This window comes from Lates calcarifer, linkage group LG14 (assembly GCF_001640805.2).
Source record: "Lates calcarifer isolate ASB-BC8 linkage group LG14, TLL_Latcal_v3, whole genome shotgun sequence".
NCBI classification, from domain to species: domain Eukaryota; kingdom Metazoa; phylum Chordata; class Actinopteri; family Centropomidae; genus Lates; species Lates calcarifer.
This window is the reverse complement of record NC_066846.1, coordinates 13,248,845-13,263,820: the sequence shown is the minus strand read 5'-3', so window position 1 is coordinate 13,263,820 and position 14,976 is coordinate 13,248,845. Positions and strand designations below refer to the sequence as shown.

At 40.9% G+C, this 14,976-nt stretch overlaps 1 protein-coding gene across 12 annotated transcripts in view; it reads left to right on the top strand.

The window, feature by feature from the left end:
• Positions 1-7,927, top strand: part of dysf (dysferlin, limb girdle muscular dystrophy 2B (autosomal recessive)) — a 71,498-nt gene extending 63,571 nt beyond the window's left edge. For all 12 annotated transcript variants that reach the window (XM_051075427.1, XM_051075434.1, XM_051075432.1 and 9 more), the window contains 5 exons: positions 3,331-3,430; positions 5,055-5,227; positions 5,313-5,422; positions 5,509-5,656; positions 5,759-7,927. In XM_051075427.1, coding sequence (XP_050931384.1) covers positions 3,331-3,430; positions 5,055-5,227; positions 5,313-5,422; positions 5,509-5,656; positions 5,759-5,812 — 585 coding nt within the window. In that variant the 3' untranslated portion in view covers positions 5,813-7,927. The remainder of the gene's footprint in view (positions 1-3,330; positions 3,431-5,054; positions 5,228-5,312; positions 5,423-5,508; positions 5,657-5,758) is intronic.
• Positions 7,928-14,976: the final 7,049 nt, after the last annotated feature.

Genomic DNA, 14,976 nt, shown 5'->3' with positions numbered 1-14,976 from the left:
TAGTGAGTCACTGTAGCGTCCAGTCTGTCCTCAGTCCAACATGAGAGGATGAAGAAGCAGTGCTGCCCAGAGGATGTATTCTAACCCAACAATGACTGAAGCTGTAGCTGTAAATACATTAGCTAAATTTGGTAATAAATCTCTAGATTCTTCAATGTTAGCCACTGTGTTTAACATTGCCTGTAGTTATTTTGATCTATTGTTATTATAAATATATTGATAATAGCAGCTTAGAAGGAAGTAGTCCGTTTATAAAAATAAAAGTATTATTTATCCAAAGGGAAGACAAAAAAGCAGTCGTTTAACATAACAAACAAGCAAATAAGTTCTAGAAAAAGACAAAACTGTGCTTGGACTACAATCCTCACATTTTTAGACTTGTTTTAGTCACATTTCTAATTTATTCTTGGCATAAAGTAAGCTTAATTATGTGCTATAGCTACCAGGATTAAGTGACAGACACATGAACTAAATTCTCAGACATTTGTTTTCATCTACTTGGTATTTTTCCTTGATAAAATGTACATTTATTGGTTTCATCAGTATGTAATTTAGCGTAATAATGTAACCTAACATTTATGCCAATAGAGCTTATTTGATTTGAGAGAGAAACACAGAGAGAGAGAGAAAGATAGGTGCAGGAAATGAGGGAGAAGACCGAACACGATTCTGTACTTAGCACTCTGGCAACAAAAAGGAAGTTGATTGATGCTGTTAGATATTACAGAGAGCAGCTACACACACACACAACACGCTGAAACACACTAAAACACACACTCGTATATGGCGGTCCCACCCCTGCTCGTGACAGCTGTGGAGTGATAACTTAATGTGCTTGGACTGAGTTTGTGGACAAAGTGAGCCAAGCGGTGAACACACACACACTCGTTGACACCGACATGCTTTAGCAGCCACACACACACATACACACACTTACAGGGTGTAGTGTGTTTACTTTCAGTGTTTTGTGTGTGTTGTTATGACGTGTGAGAGCATGATGTGGATTTAGACTCTGATTTAGAGAGTCAGTGTGAAGTCATTACAAAGACCGGAGAGAGGACTCTGTCATTTAAACATACAGACACACAGGGAGCTGAAATCTGGCGTATTGTTAAGAATTACTACTGTTAGAAGAGGACAAAAAGTATTCAAAACAGGGCAAAAACAGGCCCTGTTTTGAATACTTTTTGTCCTCTTGTAACAGTTAAGTAGGATAAAATTACAGAAAATTGAAGTCATGTATCACTGATATTTTGAGCATGATATTCAGGAAAGAGCAGGAAAAAATGAGTCTTAGAAACAGTGAAACAGAAAGACTTTGATAAGAGTCTTTGCCTGAAAAATACTTGAAACCAAACCTTAAAGAACCATTAAAGGTGCTATATGTAAGTTTTTTCTATCGCTACATAGCTAACATTAGCATTAGCAGCTGTTTACCTACTTCTTGAGGAAACGTTGCAAGTTTAGCATCAAACTTCAAACTGTCTCCACCAGTGGGAAGCAACACCAGTATTAACTGAGGTTAGCATGCTAACCAATTAGCCCCATTGTGTGATAACACTTGAGTCACTGTAGCGTCCAGTCCAACGTGAAGATGAAGTAGCACTGCGAGTAGCAGCTCTTGTCTTGTAAACCAACAAGGACTGAAGCTCTTGGCAAGAAAACAGCTGCTAATGCTAATGTTAGCCACATAGCGATAGCAAGAACTTACATATGGCACCTTTAAAAGTCTGGAAATGGATGGAAAGACCGACGTTGTGAGCGCAAATCAAGATTAAAATTCTCATTCCTGGTGGAAAGAAGGAAAAAAAGTTTTGACAGAAGCTGCTCTCTCTCTTCACTTTGCTATAAATCGATCATGGTTCATAGAAAACTCCACAAAATTCAGGAAAAGGAAATCCAGGCTGGCACTTTGTGAAGTTGCTAAACGCAGCTTTTAGTTTGTGGAAAATCTCCTCACCAAGTATTTTTAGGAGCATTACAGTACAGTTTTGACATTTGCTGAAAATCACAGGGGACCTATTTTATTTCAGGTGTGAAAAACCATATTTTTTTTAATCAACAACAGCCAAAGAGTGTCACACACAGATAAAAAAGACGAGTGAGGGAATGGAAAGAGAGGAAACTCGGTGTGCAGCTGCTGCAGAGTGACGCCCATTAGCACAGAGGTGAGATGGACTCAGATACTGTCTGGCAGTTTAGTGTGAATTTACCAGAGGCGATAATAGGTATAATTCACACACACACACCTGTGCAGATGTGTGTGTTCATATACAAACACATACAAACAGCTGGAGCGTGGAAGTGGTGATGTAGTGAGAGATGTGTCGATGAAGTGCTGCTCCAAACTGAGAGGAGACTCCCAACATGTCTCCTCTCTCATCGTTCACAGCTTCACTAAATTTAAATAAAAAAACAGAAATCTGCTTAGACACTGTACATGAAAATAAATCACATTTTAAGTCATGTTAACACTCAGATTGGACATTGCCTTCAGTCTAAGCTGAGGCTTCAACTAATGATTATTTTCACTATCGATGAATCTGCTGTCGACTCTTAAAAAATGGTGAAAATATGCAAGGTTCTCATCCAGTCATGTCTTCAGTTTGCTGGTTTTATTCACCCAAAACCCAAAGATATGCAAATTTAGTGTCAAATTTAAAAAAGCAGAAATCGTCTCATTTTAGAAGCTGAAAACAGAATATTTAACATTTTTGCTTGAAAAATACTTGAAACCAAACATTAAAGAGTCATCAAAGGCACTACATGTAAGTTTTGCTACAGCTACATAGCTAACATTAGCATTAGCAGCTGTTTACTTACCAGTCTAGAAGAAATGTTGCGAATACGGCATGAAACTTCATCCTTTGCTCTCCAAGAGCTGTCTCCACCGGGTGGAAAGCGACACTACTTCTATTGCTTCTTTTCTTCTACTGAAGTCAGATCTGTCATCCTTCATCTGAAGGATAGAGGGAGTTGTACACTACATTAAATTTGTGATGTGTGATTTTAGGCTATGAAAGTAAAAATAACTGAAGCGTCACAGTAAACTTGCTAGAATACATTTTGCATTAAAACCACTGACAAGACCACTGTTCTGCTGGGAACCTTCATTCTTCTGGATGTTTCTCTGACACATTACCACCCACCTAAACATTGTTGTAATCTTAATATAATCTTAGGCTGCACTCCTGCACACCTCTCTCCTTCAGTTCCTCACAGATTAAATACAGGCATATATAATTTCCTTAGGTGTTAGGAAAGACAGAACTTGTTGTAGAAAATGTCCAAACTGAACCTTTCTCTCCTCCTGTTTGTTTTCTTGTGCAGGAACATTTCTGGAGCATGGACAAAGCTGAGACTAAACTGGCTCCTAAACTGACGATCCAGATCTGGGACAACGACAAGTTCTCCTTCGATGACTACCTTGGTAAAAAAAAAAAAAAAAAAACACTGCTCCGAGAGTGTGTTGTGTTCAGTGTCACCTTGTTATTTTCTGTTGACATTTATGAAGTTTTTAGACCTTTTAAATGAAGCAGGTTAAAAGAGCCATCGCGTTTCTACTGTCCTGTTGCATGGATACACTTTATTTTAGCTGGAAGCATTTCCAGCTTTTCTGATCAGTTTTTAGAGATTTTATCACCTGGATAATAATTGATATATAAAATAGTTGTATTTTTACAGATTTAGTAACAGTTTTTCCCTGGAAAAATACATCTAAAGCAGATTTTGGGCCATTTTTGACTAAAATTCTCACTAAAACTTGTTTGAAATGTTCGATCTTAGCTATAAATTTGAATTCATTTGAAAATACTTAAAGGTTTCCTGGAAATGGGTCCAACCAAGTCAGAACATACAGCACATATGAGCCGTTTCCCCCTGATTCTTGGCTGATGTTTGGGTGTTAAATCCATCCAGGGGAACCATATGTGCGATGTTCGCACAAGACAAACTGCTGTGATAACATTTATCTTAAGAATTAACGCTCTTCCATTTCCACTGTGTCGGCACATTTCACAGAGAGGAAGGGTTTGGGGATTTTATTTTTTCTTCTCGAGAGCTCAAGCTGTCCAAATTCTGCCTCTCCCTCACCCCTGACGCTTCACCCTCGAAATAACTCACCGCTGTGCCGTCCGTCTGCGGCGTACAAGGAGGAAGATGAGGAATCCAGATCTGTTCCTGTCCATCACCATCCCTCGCTCCGCTGCAGCGACTCCTCGTATTCACCTCGGGTGTGTCGCCACCTCAAAGCATTTTTTCCATGCCCGCCTGTCTTCAGCTCGTCAGCTCGGGCCAGCTGACTGTTAATCTCCCCCCACCGTGCAGCGTGTGAGGGTCAGACACGAGCCGATTTTCCTACAATCACGCCGTCGAACTGCAGCAAACTCTGGAAAAAGCTCCTCCAGTGGACGTCTAGCTCTCCCTTCGGCCATTCATCAATTCCGCAATCCCTCCATACTTAACGTCAGCACTGATCAAAACCTTACTAACTACCCTTTGCCACAGGATCGTCCATAATTCACTCAGAACACACTCAGTAATTAGTCGAGAACTGACGCTGATCTGGGCCTCGTTTCCCAGAAGAATCCTGATTTAAGACGTTCAGATTAACAGACTTTAAGAGAGCAGAGGAAACTACAAACAAACAAGTTTCACTGATGTTGTTCTGAGTGACGACGTTTAAATTACAAACCCATGAAATCATCTTTCATGTTTTAGAGACGGCGACATCCAATTTCAGACAATAATTAATTCATTTAGGCTTTCACATAAAAAAAAATCACACAAAATGTAATGAAATATAAAAATCTCTGTTGTTTTTACTGTCAGAAGTCAGAATGTTTGTAAAGTTTGTAAAGGTTGATGATAACAACATGATTGGCTGAATGACTAGACCAGACTTCTGTAACTTTCAGATCTTAAAATAACTTTAAAGAACTAGACAGTTATCTGGACTCATCCTGGCTGTTTTTGTCCACATAAAAAGATATTTTAACGTTAATCGATGTCCTCCTGGTTGCCACGATTGACGTTTTCCTGCGTGGTTTCTTCAGGTCACCTGGTGATGGACCTGAACCACATGCTGCGTCCGGCCAAGTCTCCACAGAAGTGCGACCTGCAGCTTCTGGACCAGCCGGCCGACAAGCTGGTGTCTCTGTTCGAGCAGAAGACGGTGAAGGGATGGTGGCCCTGCACCTGCGAGAAGGACGGAGAGAAGATCATCGCTGTGAGAAGAGAAACACACTGAAAACAGACGATTCGGCTCCGAGGCACCATCAGTGTACGATGTTTGTTTTGTGTGTGTGTTTCAGGGGAAGGTGGAGATGTCTCTGGAGATCGTGACGGAGCAGGAGCAAGAGGAGCGACCGGCCGGACTCGGCAGAGATGAACCCAACATGAACCCTCACCTGGAGGAACCTCAGTGAGACGCACACACACAACGACAAACACACACCATAGCAGTAAACACACAACCTCTAAACCTCCGTCTACTCTCCTCCCTCTCAGGCGTCCGGAGACCTCCTTCCTGTGGTTCTCCTCCCCTTACAAGACCCTCAAGTTCATCCTGTGGAGGCGCTTCAAGTGGTTCATCATCCTGTTCATCATCCTCTTCTTCATTCTCCTCTTCCTCGGCGTCTTCCTCTATTCCTTCCCGGCAAGTTTGAGTTCACGAGATTTAAAAAAAAATCAAATCGCAAAAAGAGGAGAAAATAACCTCCTGTGTCTTTTCTTCTTCTTCTCTTTCTTAATCCTGCAGAACTACGCCGCCATGAAGATGGTGGGGCCTTTCGGACCGGCCAAGAAAGAGTGATGATGGAGGAGAGGAGGAAAAACATGAACGTCTTCTTTCCCTCCTTCCCGTTCTTCTCTCTTGAATCTGTTCTGTCGTTCCTGCAGTTTAAAAGACGAACTGGTGAACTTGATCCGACTCAGCTGATTAGCAGCAGCCGCCGCCCGCGGTTCACAAATGTGACGTCTGTGTGCGTTTGTGTGCGAGTGTGTGTCCGTTTGTGCCTTTACTGTCAGATGTGCGCTTCACTGTCCCCTCGTTCATCAGAGACTCCGTCACCGAGCGTCCTCGTGCAGAGAAGAAACCCGTCGCCAAACGCCACCTTAAAGAAACTTTCCTCCACATCCTTCCTCTTTCTCCTACTCCTCCTTTGCCTCCTCCTCTTCATCTTCTCCCCTCGTCTCTCCTGCTTTTAACTCCCACTTCCTTTTCCTCCCAGCTCTTTCTCTTCTGTTTCCTCTTTTCTTCCTTCTCCCATCTACCTCTTCTTCTTCTCCTCATCCCTTTCTCCTTTTGTTCCTGATTGTCTCCTCTCCTCCTGCCTCAAGACATTTGCTTCCTCCTCCTCTTTTTCTTCATGCTTTTCCTCCCCTCCCCTGCTCACTCTCCTGCTCCTCCTCATTTTCCACCTCCTACTGTATTTCACCTCTTCTTCCTTCTCCTCCAGCATCTCACTCTGTCCTTCCTCACATTAGTTCCTCTCCTCTACTTCTTCTTCCTCGCCCTCCTGCCTCAAATCATTCCCTCCTCCTCCTCCTCCTCCTCCTCCTCCATCTGCTCCAGTCTTTCAGCACACTCAGGGTTCAGGAGGTTAAGTCCTGGATTTGCTCTTGTTGATCTTTGTGGGTTTTGAGCTTTATTAGCACAAAGTGTGTTTTCAGATAGATGGATGTTGGCAGATAAGGATGAACACACTTCGTCCACACTTCGTGTTTGTGTGTTTGAGCAAATTCACAGTATTTTTTTGTGCGTGTCGACTTTCATAAGTGTGTGTTTGGGTCAGGACAGGGTTATGATCCTGGTTCAAACACACAAAGCACCGAACAGGAAGGGTTGGAGAGGGACTAATCCACCCAGATTCTTTGGGATTTCCTGAAGTACGTTTTCGTCCGTCAGGGTCGTTTGATCCTTAGATACCCCACACCGACGACGCCAAGCGAGTGAAGCGAAGCTCGTAGCCATAATTAAAAAGACAAGAAGAAGAGGACTTTAATTTTTGAATCCTGTCTGCTTCTTCTAAAGTCTGCTGTTGTTCGCTGTGGTCCTGACCAGAGTGGAAAAACTGATGCGGACCCGGTTTGGTTCGTTTTAGGTTCACGCCGGGCCGATTAACGAGCCAACCGGGCCCCATAAACAAAAGTCACATGGACCCACGAGCAGCTCTTTTATTGGACAGAGCTTCGGTAACTACTGTCGTCCTGCCAGTTCCTCAAACCTCAGCTAATTTACATCCTCTGGAGTTTTAAAATCAGTTAACAACACTTAAAAAAACAAAAAAACATCTGAATTTGAGCATCGGTCCACATTCGATCCAGCGTCAACATTTGTCTCCTTGTGCCCATAAACTCCTGCATTTAGTTTTCTTTTCCTGCAGTTTCTCCCATTCTCACCTTTAACAAAAACCTCAATGAAAAGAGAGAACGAACTTCTGAGGATGAGAAGAAACTTTCGCTGAACACTAAAGTTTTGTCACGAATCAAGTGCTTATTTTTCAGGAATGTAGAGAGTCACTGCAGTGGTCTAGGCTGACTTTAGCTCATTTTCTATGCACCATTTGGCTTCCATATTTGAATGTAAGTAATTCATACCGATACAGAATTGACCTGCTGACTTTATTTTAACACACATACAGAAAAAAAAAGTTGTTTTTGCAGTTGGTGATAAAAACAGAAGGAAAAGATCATTTGTGAGCACAGATATTGTGTTTTAATGCAGCGAAATCCACCATTCTGTCGTTTTCATTGACATATTTATCTGTTTTTGAAATTTTATCACTTTTCATCGATAACTAGATTTCAACCAGGCACTCATCCCCAAAACTTTGTTTCAAATCATTATTTAAGACCACAAGATTAAACGAAAATGAGAAATTAGGAGGCGGCAAAAGGACCATAAAGTATCTGTTAAAAATAAATGTACTTATGCTGAACAAAAAAAAAAAAAAAGGCAGTTCGAAACACGACTCAACCAAATACTGTGGACTCGTTTTTTAAATACACAAAAGCTTTAAGACACTAGAATCAGCTTTAAATTAGATTTTTGTGCGTTAGCTTCTGTGAGGACTTAGCCATATCAGTATTATTTGTGTTAGTACTTCAGGTAGTTTCAGCTGTTTGTGGGGGAAGGACTCAGTTGGGAATTCCTGGTTTGGCATCTTTGTGGTTCAGGTTACCTCTTTTCTTGAAAAAAGTGGACGGAGGTTCTTCTTGCTGTTTACATTTAAAGAAATTATCTTGAAGTTTAGAATGAATGAATGTCCAGTACCTGCTGAAAAAGGTGCGTTCAGATACAGGAATTCGCATGATGCACTTAAAGTATAAGCCAATTGAAAGTGGGATTCACACCAGTAACAGTCCTGGTGATTTCACGCAATTATATGACTTTTCTTCTAATAACGACAGTGAATACAGGAGCAAAAATCTGTAGTAATCTGCAGTAAACTCAACACTAAATAGGCTTGTCATGTAGCTCATGCTAGCTCATCGGCTATAGGTGTTGTCTTCAGTTAAATTTTGTAAATATCTAAAACAAAACGTGTGAAACGTGTGAATAAGAAAAAATAAAAATAAAATTTCCACTGCATCATGTCTGAATGATACTTAACGGATACCTGTTACAAAGTGAAGATAAATTTATTTTGATTTATGTCATGACAGATGAGAAGTTTATGAACTTTTTTTTTTTTTTTTGGAAGGTGTATTACATTTATTTTTTGTGTCAGTATTATGAAATAGCTTTATATGTTGTAGAGAGCTTTAAACATCCTACTGATGTAATGGAAAACTTTTATTCAGACAATCCTGCTGTCAGTTTTCAGTGAACGTGCTGTTGATTGTTGTTTCAGTTATATTTTCAACAAATCCTCAAGATGCCTTCATACTGCAAAATTTGACTTTGCACTGTTTTTCCTTTCAGTAAATGCAACGTGCCTTTAGCCATTAGCCTTTAGCTTTGCTGTCTTGATGTACAGTGACACTAACTCAAGCCTCAGCATGAATCAAAACTATACTGATACCAGAAACAACCAAAATGCTGCTTTTATTAAAATGAGCTGTGGTTCCAGTTGCCTTTATGAAGATAAAAACAGTTTTTGGTGAAAGGCTAAGGCAGATATTAGCTTTCACTCACTTCAAAATACTTAATTTGTTAGGATAAATGTCTTTGAAGGAGAAATAAATGATTAATTAAAGGCGGGAAAACAGAAAAACTGCTGCTACATTCTTGTCTGGTGAGCTGAAACTAGCCACACCCCTACCCAGTGATGTCATAACACATTTTCCATTGGTTGCTGAGGACAGAATGCTATGACGTCACTGAAATGGGTGTGGCCAGACGTGAAACATGCTCAGCAGTTTTAACCCAAAGTTCTACTGAATTATTCTTTAAGGGAATTGACATTCCCAAAATGTTGAACTATTCCTTTCTAGTCCAGCAGACTTAAAAAGAAAAAAAATCCCTAAAACACTGTTTTATGTGTGAGAAAATGCATGTTTTCTCATCTTAAAGTCTGTTTTTGTTGATGAGCACTGAGTTATTAAAGCAGAAACAAGGACAGATGCCAAATCTTTCCATTATTCCTGTTGCCAAACACTGAATGCTTCCCACTCTGGATGTACACTGCACTATACGCTTCAGTTTTAATAAACACAAGCATCCTTCTGCTGTCGACTGTAACAAACTCCCGATGCCATAAAACTGCACCGAGCAGTAACATGTAGGGACTCGGTGAAACAGGTGAACAGCACCGTGACAGACTCCTCTACTGTTAATGTGAATGGTGATTGATCACGACCAGACAGTGTTAAGTGATATTTTATTGTTTTCTGGGAGACACAGACTGAATGTATACTCTGTATTTGACTTCATATCTACAAAGAGCAATACTGTGTGCACTGTGTTATGTCAGTATTATCAATAAAACTGCATTTCTGATCAGTGTTGGTCTTTACGATGATTGGTATTAGCAAGACTACAAGTAGAGGTACAACCTGTGAGAATATCATGACTATTGTCAAACACTCAGAGGATATCATTATCTCTGACGTCCACAATGAAGTAGGAAACAGATGTTATTCTTCAGTCCAGAACTTGCCTGAGAATCTGTTCATATTTAAGTTTTCTTCAGTAATTAAGTAACATAGTGATAGCTGTTTGTCTATCCATGGGAAAATGGCAAACAGCAGCTGCTAACAGCTAATTCAGCGTAGTTTTAATGGAGCTAATGTTCCAAAATGGAAACAAGTTTAAGCTAAAAAGAAAAGTAGTAACCCACAGGCTAACTCGTTGAATCCAATGGCAACAGTGCATATGTGTTTAGTTCACTGACCTTGTTGCGAACCTGCAGCGTCGGCACACGTTAGACCGAAACCTGACTTTGATCAATTCCTCTCCTGAGCTCCCACAGCCCTTAAATTATTACTCTGCTTTCCCACCCCTTCCTCTCGTCCATCCCTCCTGATACCACATCACTCCCATCCCGTATAACCTCTCTCTCTCTCTCTCTCTCTTTCTTCTTCCTCCCATCTCTCTCTCTTTCTCAGGGGTGTTGTTATGGTCAACGTGAACTGCAGGTGAACCTCTGACCACTGTGTGTTGGTGTCAGTCTGGGTGGGCTGTGGTGGTGGTCTATCTTTACTCTTCCACCTCTCTCTCATTTTCTTTGACCTTCCCTGTCATCCTCCTCCTCCTCTTCCTCCTCACCCTGCCCTGACCTCCCTCCCTCTCCTCCTCTTCCCTCCATTTTAACTCCTTTGGTATTTTCAGCTCCTTATCACCTCCTCTACCATACAAATTACTCATTCTGTATTCTTTGGCTGTGTCCACGCTGCAGCTGAAGAGTCCCAAGTCAGATTTTTTTTCTTTATATAAGATTAGATGGTTTCTAATCTGAAAAGAGACGTTAAAGTTACTGTGAGAAAGAAAATAAGTCACTTGTCTCTCTGCATAGCCTGATGTGGGACTGGTTCTGATTGGTCAGCTCTCACATGACCTCCACCTGGTGGAGAAAGTGCTCAGAAGAGTAAACATCAAGAAAAAAAGAGGATTCTACTCACATATATGCTATTATACATGGATCACATGACTTGAATAAAGGATCCTCTTCCACAGAGTCCGCCATGTTTCTGCAGTAGCTCAGAAGGGACAAACTTAACGCCTTCTGCATTTTAGGTTGATGCCGCAGCTTGTTTACAGAAAACTAAGGACAATGAGGAAGAGAATATCTAAAAAATAACTATAAACAAACCTCTTCACTCGACAGACTAATCAATGCAGTGGTTGACGCCATTTTGTCACCTGGCAGCCACCATAGACTCTGCGACATGCTCGGAAATGGAGGGGTGCTCAGTTGGTTGCAATCTGCTTTCTCACCACTAGAGGTCACTAATTCCAACACACTGGTCCTTTAAAAATGGCTATATATATGAGCTTTTCCTGTCTGGTAATTATTTTAAAGAACTGTTCGTGATATTGAGGACAGATTAGTCAAGAAACTAAAAAAAATAGTAATGATCATTTAGTGTCTTTACACTGTATAAGATCTCAGTTGTGTTACAGAATAAAAACAGAAGGATTTTTTTCTTCTTGTTTTTCTGCTTTCCTACTTATTTCTCTTGAAATGTTAATTACTGACCTCACACCAACGCTCACTCTCCACCATATTTCCTTCTTCCTCGTCTTCATCCTCCACCAAATCCCTCTGTACCCCGAAACACATCCATCTCTCCATCATCAGCCCTTTCCCTCCCTCTTCCTAACTTCCTTTTTCCCTCCCTCGCCTCATCCCTGTTGCCTCATCTCGCTGCTATGTTAATCAGACTCACTGACGGATTAAATGTGGTTGTTTTCAGGGAAAAATGTTTTGTTTACAGCCAAACGTACATAACCTGCCCCCCCTTGTGTATGTGTGCGTGTGTTTGTTGGCGTCTTGAAAGCAGCTTTGAAAATGGAGGGGTCAAAGTGCACCTCATTCAACCAGACATGATGGAAAATGGCCGGAGGGGAGGCTGGCAAACAGGATTCTAGTTGTTTCATTATCACCTGAAACACACACATGTAGCGACGAGGAGGCCTATAACATCAAACACTTGCAGCTAGTAAAACCGCAGTAGCCCCCATCTGTACCTGTGAGTCTATCCGTCGCACTGCCAAAGTTCAGACCGGTGATATCAGCTTACAAACTCTTTCTCACACACACACACACATTAGCAGACATATGATATCAGCTTGCAAACACTCACAGATACTCACATGTGTACAGATGTGAGTTAACAGCTCACATGCTGACACCTCCGAGGCCGTCCAGAGTGCAAATCCCTGCCTGGATGAAGACGTCTGTCAGCGAGCGCTGATGTTCACCGTTTGGCTTCGAACTCGAGTTTACATTATTTTGGATGAAATTGAGGAAAAATGAATTATTCCATTGTAGTTAGATCCAGCTGTGATATTAAGGAAAGACCCAAGAGACACAACCCTTTGTGTGGTTCCATGGTAGACAGTAGAAAAACTTGCTTATGCGATGTTATGGTGCGTTCCAGTTGTACTCGGAAGTTGGAATTTCAGAGTTCCTAGTCAGAAGTTTCAACTGGAAGTTGGATTTCCAACTTGGAAAGTTGGAGCAACCCCATTAAGGTACAAGGTACAAGCCTGTGTGCATAAAAACTTTGGAGATGAAGTTAACTACAACTCCCAAAGTGCATTTCGGCAAGAAACAACCAATCACTGAGGTTCAAATTACTAGATATAACAGTGTTAATCCGTCCATCAGTGAACTGATTCACCTCTTTGCTCCAGACTGAATTTTTTTAACAGTTACTGGATCGATTACCTTGAAATGTTGTGAAGATATTTTTGGCTAAGTTTGGTCTATTCCTGTAGCGCCACCATGACATGGCGATTGTGATTTTTAGCTAAGAATTTCAGCCACTGTTGGATGGATTTCTATGTAATTTAACAGAGCCCACTTCATTTGTTTGAATGGAAACTTGACGATACATTCTGTGGAAACAACAGTTATAGGTATCTCAAACACTCTGTTTTCAGGCATGTTTAGTCCAGTTTCAATAAAAATGTGTACTCTAATGTTAAGGTACATTCTCTAAGCACCACATCACACCACCAACTGCTCATATCAGGCGAGTCTGAGATGAACCAAAGGATGAGGTAAAGAGCAAACCACCCTCTCCTACCTGAGCCCTGGACCAGGTCGCAGCGTGCGGCTATACAGTGACTAAACACCCCAACAATTTGGTGATTAGCATCTTGTTAAATTATATTGCTTTTTCCACTGAGCTGTTCGGCTGCATTCCTCACTGCTAGTTAACACAAGGACTAATGAGAGGAGCATGGCGTGTAAAAAATGAGTTTACAACCGTGTGTTGGTGGTATACGGACAACAGAAAACAAACAAACGGCAAAGACACACCGATGCTGACGGTCACATCTGAACACTCACACATATGTATGTGCCGTCAAAATCGCAAACAATACAAATTTGTGATTGGGTAGAATATGGGGATATGATCGCCTAACAAAACAAAAACACAATGGACTCTGATGCCACTTAAATTGTAGTTTTACCAAAGGTTTTACAAGGATTGGTTGGGCACAATAAAGCTGCTTCAGAGGCAAAACATATTGGTTGAGTCCAACCTTAATAGGCAGAGCCAAATTACCAAATCACCACTTTTCTTAGTGAATCAGATGTGTATGAAGAGAGTCCATGGCTGACCACAGTGATGCAACCAACCCAGTCCTTGAAAGTATAGAGCGGTGCAGGGATGATGTAGTCCAGCCCTGAAGTTAGCATCACCCTGGTTCCCTCCACAAAAAGCCAATGGGATTGTTTCACTGGGTTTACTAGAGAAAATAAACTGTGACCAACAAATTTTATGAAATCCTCACAGATGAAGACCACTGTTATATTTCTTGAAGCCTAAACACAATATACAGACGTAAAAAGCTAATGTCATTTCAGGCATCAAACCAAAAACCCATTGGCTTTGAGATGAGGGAACCTGAAGTACTGAAATACTAATTACTTCTGGGTTTCAGGACTCAATAGTGCAGTAGAACTCGGCACTGACAGTCTGACCCTAGAGGACAAATTTGTGATGTACAACCCTGCAAATGTCAAAGAAAAAGACAAATGCGATGGGCCTTCTTCAGTCTTGGAGACTGCGAAGACTGCTGTCGTAGCCCAGAACTCTGATGATCCTCGACATGAAGGTTGAGCCATCTAGAACTTTTCACCTTGTAACTGAATCAAATCAGTTCCGTCGCTGCTACAGGAATATTTAGGGGTTAGGTGCATCAAGATAAAAGGTTCTGTTAATTCATGCGCTGCGGTATTTGTAGTATTTTAAGTTGCCTGCCCTTCCACTCACCTCTTTTTAATCCAGAAATTGAAAATGAGCACAAAAACAGTTAGACACCAACTGAATATATTTCAATGTGTAGTGTCTTCATATTAAAAAACTGTTTAAATATGAAGTTGAGACAAGATTTTATGTAACCTACACGTCTAAAAAACAAACTTTTCAAATTTTACCTCGACTTAAAAATCACCAAAAAACTCTGACCTCCTATCAGACACTTTAATCTGTGATGTGTGATGATTGTGTTTTAGTTTTTTAAAAATAAAAACAAAAAAGAAGCTAAATTCCAAAGAAAATGGTCCAATCAGTGTCACAACACAATGAACTGCTTCTGAGGCACCATACATGACTAAACTCTGATCTTTCCTAAAATAATTATTTGTATCTGTATGTAATATGATGTTCAAGTCCCTTAAATCATGCTCATGCTTTGTTAAGTGCTCAGGTTGAACTAAGTTTCCTCAGTGAGGCCTTTGTCGGTTGTTACATGAGCTCAATACACAGAAGATCTGATTTAAATCTGCTCATGTTCTGGAGGAAAACTCATCTCATTGGCTGAGCTGAATCCTGAAAAGTTCCCTGTCATGTGAC